General features: G+C 39.8%; 1 protein-coding gene across 1 annotated transcript; it reads left to right on the plus strand.

Moving 5' to 3' along the window:
• The first annotated feature begins 4,115 nt into the window (after positions 1 to 4,115).
• Positions 4,116 to 4,526, plus strand: LOC115950069. The gene has a single exon (XM_031067318.1). The coding sequence runs from the start codon at positions 4,116 to 4,118 to the stop codon at positions 4,524 to 4,526; it is 411 nt and encodes a 136-aa protein (XP_030923178.1).
• The last annotated feature ends 4,282 nt before the right edge of the window (positions 4,527 to 8,808 follow it).

Here is an 8,808-nt window from a genome sequence, read left to right on the forward strand (position 1 = left end):
CCAAATCTCTGCGAATCAAAAAAAGAGTTTTGTTCAATTTTTGTTTCTAACAAATATGTATATATAAAAAACAAAAAAGCTTTGAACAAACCTTTATCTTAATTTGAAAGTAAAGCAGAAACAGAAATAGAAACACATGGCTTATAATTTCCCAGATCTACACCAAACCCACTTCCTCTACTAACGAATTCAGATCACAAACTAGCCTACGTTTTTTCACAATGTCAGATCTGATGTTTTCGGAGCCACAATCCCACATTGACCACTTTGACCGTCTTCCTAACTCTATCCTCCTTCTGATCTTCAAAAGGATCGGCAATGTTAAAGCCTTGGGTCGGTGCTGCGTCGTTTCGCACTGCTTCCACTCTCTCGTCCCTCAAGTCGACAACATCGTCGTTCAGGTCAACTGCGTTATCTCCGACGACGACTCTTCGTCTTCTTCTCTTTCTGCCCCGACTATCTCCTCTTCCACGGTTTTGAGTAGTGATGTATAGAGAGAGATTGGGAAATTGTTATTAATATACGGTTTTGAGTAGTGATATCATGTTTATGGGTTTGATTTGGGGAACATGAAACATGAAGTTCATGTCCTGGGGAAGAAGAAGAACAATGTTCTTCTGAAAAAAAAAATTTCTTTTTTTGTTTTTGATTTTGAATTTTTTCAGTTTAATTTTTTTTAATTTTTTTTATTAATTAAAATGCTAACTTGTCATTAAAATGTTGACATGGATGCTGACGTGGTATTTATTGATGTTATTTTATTAGCCACATCAGCATTTAACACGCCACCTATGCACTCTGTTTGCCACCTCAAATTTTTTTGTTACCGAGTTGACGGTAGGGATCATTTTAAAAACGATTTTAAAAAATCAAGGACTGACCTAAGAGCAAAATCATTTTAGGGACTAAATTGAGAAATTGCCCAAAATGTAGCGACCAAAAGTGCATTTTCGCCTATAATAAAACTATCAGTTTTTATCTTTTAATTAAACTTAAATAAATAAATAAAATATATTAGTGATGTGTAAATTTGTGGAGAATGTAAAGCTTATGTGTCTCAACTTAAGGAAGTCAACTACTGGTTTCGGTTTAATAATATATATAGATGATGATTTAACTACTAAAATGCAAAGTATATGTATCTTTTATTGGAGTATTTTTCTAAAGATTTTTTGAAATCTACGACAAAAAACTAGTTTTAACCCCAAATTTTTGGGGTTTGAAATCCTAAATAATCATAATTAAATGGACGGTTTAGATTTTGTTACATTATTAATATTTTAAATATATAATAAAATAACATTAATCAGTTTTTATATAAAAAAAGCATTAATCAATTTTTTATTTAATGTTGAAGATTTGATAAAAGATATTCATTTAATTATGAATGGTTAGAGTTTTTAAAAACTGTACGATGAATAATTCATTTAAGAACTTTTTAATGATGCTCTCTTATTAAGAATCGTAAAGAATCTCAATATGATTATTCTAATAATTTAATATAATATTGCATCTTCACCCATGGCCTATTTACTTAGGCAAAAAAAGAAAACAGAAAAAAGGGTATATATAATAATTAAACCCTTAAATTTACTTTAAAAAATATTATTTCCTCTATTCCAATTTTCATATCTCGAATATGAAAACATATTGAAGGTTCACTTAGATGTACTTTTAATTTACCTTAAAATGAGGTTTGTAAGATGTCCTTTTATTTTAGATCAGAGATAGAATGATTTTTTTTTCTTTTATATAAGAATTTGTAGTTAATTTCTTTAAAAGTGAAATTTATAATATTGGAAATTGAATTGGTAACAATATATGTATATATATATATATATATATATATATATGGTAAGGTTAAGAGCCCAAATCATATATTGGGCCTTAAGCCTTGGCCGAGAGCATGAGTAGTCCGAGAACGAACGAACGGTAATGAATGGTTCAAACCCGAGACTTAATAAGCAAAATACAAATGGGAGAGTGGTTCGAGGAGGAATGTCTTCTCGGACATGATAAATAGAGCTCAAATATGCATTCCAACAATCAAGGTGACCTTCTAGGAAGCTCCAGTGGTAAGGACATGCATCATAAGCGTATAAGAATGATGGGAACTCAGAAATATCTAAGGAAAAGCTACTACTACCGCATTGAATGCACTGCAACTACTTTTTTGGCCGTATTTATGTTAAGGAGACCCCTGAATAGTGCTACCTTGACTACCACAACTAACAGAAAGCCAGAAAGGGTGTCTGATGGGACAGACACTCAAGTAAGAGCTCAAATGATCAACAAGTGCTGGATCAAGATGATCTAACAGGAGATATATAATGGAAGAGACCCTCCATGAGGAGGAGATCGGAAAAATAGAGAAAGAATACTATAGCAATCAAAATTGTAATTGTACTAAACTGTTATTGATCTATATGAAAAAGACCTCCTCAGACAGTAAGTTCAGTTAGATCATTACCTCTTACTTGTGCTTAATTGTCACCTGATTCCATATTAGCCATTATCCAATTCACTAGGGCTAAATTCTTTAACCCACTTTTTATAAATTTATTGTACTGGGCTCACTAGGCCAATATCCCACACACTTTGGGCTTGGGCTGAAAAACGTGACCTTACAATTTGCGCCGTCTGTGGGAAGAACTTGTGCAACAACAAGTGCAACGGTCATCTATGGTAGGATTAGGTCCCCATCAATAAGAATCCATGGGTTTCTAGCGACAAGATGACTTCCTTAACCTTGAATGCAAGCGAGATCAGGAAGGTAGCATACACACCACCAATACTAGTAGAAGTCACTCTCGAGTTGGAAGTCACATCTCTCAGGAACATAATAACAGAGCCATGCAAAGGGAGATTGACCGTCTAAAGAAGGAGTTACGCCATGCGCGACGAAGACAAACTCCCTCTCAGTTTGACTCCTCTTCTGATAGTGAGAATGATGGTAGTTATCGTCGTAGATCGAGGACTCCTCCTAGTGAGTCTTTCTCGTATGAAAAGGAACACCACCATGAACGTAGATACAAGAGCCCGACTCGTAAAGGCCTGGGAAATGACGTAATGAGTAAAGCGTTGAACCAGATTTCCAAGTCGCCCTTCACGCGCAAGATTGAAAGGTCAATACTTCCTCAGCGGTTCCATTAGCCAACATTCACCATCTACAATGGTCGAATGGACCTTATAGAGCATGTGAGCCACTTCAATCAGAGAATGACTGTCCATTCCAAAAACGAAGCCTTGATGTGCAAGGTGTTTCCATCCAATTTAGAACCCGTAGCGATGAGATGGTTTGACGGCCTAAGGGCCAATTCCATAGATTCCTTCAAAGAGCTCACCTGGGCATTTGACACTCGTTTTATTATGTGTACCAGGGTCCCTTGGCCCATAGATTCCCTATTGTCCCTATCCATGCGAGAAGGAGAGACTCTGAAACTTACTCGAACAGGTACTAGGAGATGTTCAACGAAATAGATGGTGATTTTGACGACATGGCCATCAGTACTTTCAAGGTCGACCTCCTAACTGAGCACGGTTTAAGGAAGTCTTTGACTGGCAAACCTGTCACCAGTGTGCTACAACTCATGGACTGGATTGATAATTACAAAAGAGTTGAAGAAGACCAGCAACAGGGGAAAGGAAAAGCTAAGGTTATCCTTCAGGAGAGGAGAGATTTCAGGCCGGACCGGTACAACAACAAAAATCGGCCTCGGAAAGACTTTGTTGGATAGTCTGGGTCTGCTAATACTCAGGTGGTTAATGTGGTGTTCCAAGAACCGGTGCATCAGGTCCTGGAAAAGATAAAGAATGAGTCATTCTTCAAATAGCCAAACAAGATGGCTGGAAACCCCATGAGGCGTAACCGGAGCCTTTATTGCCAATACCATCAGGACCAAGGACACACCACCGAGGACTGCAGAAATTTGTGGGATCATTTGGACTAGTTAGTCTGAGAGGGAAAACTCAAGCAGCTCTTGCATCACTTTAGTGGCCAGGGGGGCTAGATAAATTCAGAACCCCGGAGAAATGATTCCTCAAGACCTCCATTGGGAACGATAAACGTCATCTTTGTTGCTCTAGGGAGAACCGGCTCCTGTCCCTTCAGAGTGATGTTTGTGGCTCGGTTGCTTGCCGAGGACGCTAATTCCGGAACAAAGAAGGCTAAAATAGACATTCGGCCAATGTTGGGTTTTTCGGATGAGGATAAAATTGAAACCATACAGCCCCATGATGATGCTTTGGTGGTCACACTCAGGATTGGGGGGTATGATGTGAAGAGGGTGCTAGTGGACCAGGGTAGTGGTGCTGAAATTATGTACCCCGACCTATTCAAGGGACTGAATTTGAGATTCAAAGACTTAACAGCCTACAATTCTCCTTTGGTGAGTTTTGATGGGAAGACCGTCATTCCAAAGGGTCAATTCAAATTGCCCATACAGACGAGTCCAAAAGTGATAGAGGTAGATTTCATTATGGTGGACGCTTATTCCCTGTACAAGGCCATTGTGGCCAAACCTTAGCTTCATACCCTAGGAGCTGTCTTTTCTACTGCACTAAAAGATGAAATACCCGTCTGAGGGTCAGGTTAAAGAGATCCTTGGAAGTCAGTCCACGGCTAGGCAATGCATGGTGGCTGCCATATTACATCAGCCCGAGATTGAGTCGTCAGCCTCTGCTGAAAGGGGCTTATAGAAATCAAAAACTTCGACGTTACCTATCAACGGACTGGCCCAGGAGGCAAAATGTAAAAATTTAGAAAAGGTTGCTATAGGTGATGATCCAGAGAAGTTCTTTCAGGTCAAGGCTTAGCTGCCACCTCAAGAGAAGGAAGAGCTAGTATAATTTCTTAGAAGAAACCTTGATGTGTTTGCATGGGACATTTATGAAGCCTTAGGGGTGGATCTGAATTTCATCTGTCATCATTTAAATGTTAATCCATCCATCACTCTCAAAAAGCAATCACCTCAACGCCCATCCAAGGAACATGCAGATGCTGTCAGAGATGAGGTGATGAAGCTTAAGCAGGCAAGGGCTATCAAAGAAGTTTTCTACCCTGAATGGCTGGCCAATATTGTGGTAGTGAAAAAGAAGAGTAAGGAGTGGCGAGTGTGCGTGGACTTCATAGATCTGAATAAGGCTTGCCCAAAAGATTTTTTCCTTATGCCTCGAATAGATCAGTTAGTGGATGCAATGATGGGCCATCCTCAGATGAGCTTTTTAGACGCCTTTCAAGGATATCATTAGATACCACTAGCCTTGGATGATCAGGAAAAGACAAATTTTTTCACTCCCATTGGAAACTACCACTACAAAGTGATGCCTTTTGGTTTGAAAAACGCAAGGTCTACCTATCAAAGGATGATGACACGAATGTTTGAACCACAGTTGGGCAAGAGTATGGAAGTCTATATAGACGACATGGTGATGAAGAGCAATGTGGTGTCTGAGCATGTGGGAGACCCCGAAAACATCCTTGAAATTCTGAGAAAGCACAAGTTGTGCCTAAACGCTTCTAAATGCTCATTTGGTGTGGGATCAGGCAAATTCTTGGGCTACATGGTAACTCACAAGGGAATCGAAGTCAATCCCAATCAAGTCAAAGCCATTAGCAATTTACAACCACCTCGAAATCCCAAAAAGGTCCAAAAGCTTACCGGAATGACTGCTGCCTTAAACCGGTTTATTTCTCGATCAGCAGACAAGTGTAGACCCTTATTCCTCTTAATGAATAAGTGGAAGGGATTTGAGTGGACCGAGGAGTGTGCTTTGGCCTTCCAGCAACTCAAAGAATATTTATCTTGGCCACCTATCATGTCCAGTCCTGAGGTGGATGAGGTTTTGTTTGCTTATATCACTGTGGCCCCTTATGCTGTAAGTTTGGTGTTAATACAAGTTGACAGTGGCATACAATAGTCAGTTTATTATGTGAGAAAGTCACTACATGAGGCCGAGGTTCATTATCTACCACTGGAGAAAGCCATTTTGGCGATAGTGCACGCTACACAAAAACTCCCCTATTATTTCCAAGCACACACAGTTGTTGTCCTAACCCAGCTTCCACTCAGGTCTATACTCCGAAGCGTTGATTACACGGGAAGGATTGCTAAATGGGGGATAGTTCTAGGGGTTTTTGACATCAAATACATGCCTCATACCTTTGTCAAGGGCCAGGTCCTCGCGGATCTGAAGGCCGAATTTGCTGAACCTCCATTAGAGGAAATGGCAGTGACACGGAGCATGGATGGAAAATTAGTTGGCACAATCTCCCTGCAATAACCTTCATTCTGGAAGGTATATGTTGATGGTGCAGTAAATCAAAGGGGCTCCAGAGTAGGGCTAGTTCTGGTTTCTCCTAAATAAATCACCATTCAAAAGTCACTGAGACTGGGCTTCTTAGCTGCAAATAATGAGGCTAAATATGAAGTTTTGTTGGAAGGAATGTCCATGGTTCAAAGAATGGGGGGGAAGGCAGTAAAGATGTTCTTGGACTCGAGATTGGTTGTTAGCTAGGTGAAGGGCGAGCTAGAAGCAAGAGATGAGAGAATGCAAGGGTATTTAAGTCAAGTCAGGCATTTACAATCAAGATTTGAATCATTCAGCCTACTGCACATCCCTAGAAGTGGAAACACACATGTTGATTCCCTAGCCATGTTTGCAACCTCCTCGGCGTAGAGCTTACCTCGGGTCATCCTTATAGAAGACTTGTGCAAACCCACGGAGGTAAAGGGAGAGTTGGTCCATGTTCACCAAGTCAGAGTAGGGCCTAGCTGGATGGACCCCATAATACTATTCTTGAGAGATGAAATCTTGCCAGAGGATAAATCAGAAGCTGACAAAGTACGGAGAAAGGTGCCTCGTTTCTAGTTATCTAAGGACCAAAAATTGTATAAGCGCTCTTTTTCTGGGCCATATCTACTCTGCATTCACCCTAAGGCATCAAAGCTACTCCTTGAAGAGTTACATGAAGGGATTTGTGAAAGCCATATAGGAGGCAGATCATTGTCTCACAGAGCCATCACTCAGGGCTATTGGTGGCCAAATATGCAGAAAGAAGTGCAAGAATATGTGAAGAAATATGATCAATGCCAAAGATTTGCACCAAATATACATCAACCAGGAGGAGTCCTTAACCCCCTATCCAGCCCTTGGCCATTTACTCAATGGGGCTTAGATATCGTTGGCCCTTTCCCTAAGGCAGCAGGGAACAAGAGGTATTTGCTGGTAAGCACGAACTACTTTACTAATGGGTTGAAGCCGAGCCCTTGGCGAATATTAGAGATGTGGATGCCTAAAAGTTTTTCTGGAAAAACATTGTCACTCGGTTCAAGGTCCCTCGTACCCTCATCTCGGATAATGGTCTTCAATTTGATAGCAAATCTTTCAGGAGATACTGATATGATTTGGGAATTACGAATAGATATTCTACCCCAGCTTATCCCCAAGGGAATGGACAAGCCGAGGTTGTTAACAAGGTCATAGTTAATGGACTCAAGAAGAGGTTGGACGATACGAAGGGAAAGTGGGTAGAAGAGCTGTCACATGTCCTCTGGACATATTGGACCACGCCTAGCAAGTCAACTGGGGAAACCCCATTTTCAATGACTTATGGAGCTGAGACTGTTATTTCTTTAGAAACTGGCTTCCTAACGCTGAGGACCAATTCATTCAATCCAAGCAGTAACAATGAATTGCTAGAAAAAAGCTTAGACCTTATTAAAGAAAAAAGAGAAAACGCAATGGTTCAATTGGCATATTATCAACACAAACTCAAGCAAGGTTATGATGCCAATGTGAAGCTGAGGCCATTAGTGCCTGGTGACTTGGTGTTAAGGAAGGTTCTGGGTACCGCAAAGAACTCAGCATGGGGGAAAGCTAAGGCCCAATTAGGAAGGACCATATCGCATCACCTCGGTGGCTGGTATAAGAGGATATTTTCTGGAGGACTTAAATGAGCGTGTAATACTGTGCCCTTGGAATGTAAACAACTTGAAAAGGTATTATTATTAATGAAAGTTTCTTTTGTCAATATGTTCTTTTGTTATATAAAGGCATTGTACTTCCCATCTATCCATTTTCTATAAGTATTAAATAAAATCTAAGTCATACCTAGCTCCTCAAACCACACGCTTTGGCCAAATTAATACTTATTGGCATCTTTTCTAAGTGTTAAACAGAACCTAAGCTATGTCAGGCTCCTCGAACCACATACTTTGGTAAAATTAACACTCAATGACATCTATTCATTCTTTTCTAAGTGTTAAACAAAACCTAAGCTATGTCAGGCTCCTCGGACCACATACTTTGGTAAAATTAACACTCAATGACATCTATTCATTCTTTCTAAGTGTTAAACAGAACTTAAGCTATGTCAGGCTCCTTGGACCACATACTTTGGTAAAATTAACACTCAATGACATCTATTAATTCTTTTCTAAGTGTTAAACAGATCCTAAGCTATGTCAAGCTCCTTGGACCACATACTTTGGTAAAATTAACACTCAATGACATCTATTCATTCTTTTCTAAGTGTTAAACAGAATCTAAGCTATGTCAAGCTCCTCGGACCACATACTTTGGTAAAATTAACACCCAGTGACATCTATCCATTCTTTATAAGTATTAAACAGAATCTAAGTCATGCTTGGCTCATCAGACCACATGCTTTGGCCAAATTAATACTTATTGGCATCTTTTCTAAGTGTTAAACAGAACCTAAGTTATGTCAGGCTCCTCGGACTGCATACTTTGGTAAAATTAACGCTCTGTGATATCTATTTGTTTCTCACTAAGTGTCAAGACAGA

This window comes from Quercus lobata, chromosome 6 (genome assembly GCF_001633185.2).
Source record: "Quercus lobata isolate SW786 chromosome 6, ValleyOak3.0 Primary Assembly, whole genome shotgun sequence".
Classification (NCBI taxonomy): domain Eukaryota; kingdom Viridiplantae; phylum Streptophyta; class Magnoliopsida; order Fagales; family Fagaceae; genus Quercus; species Quercus lobata.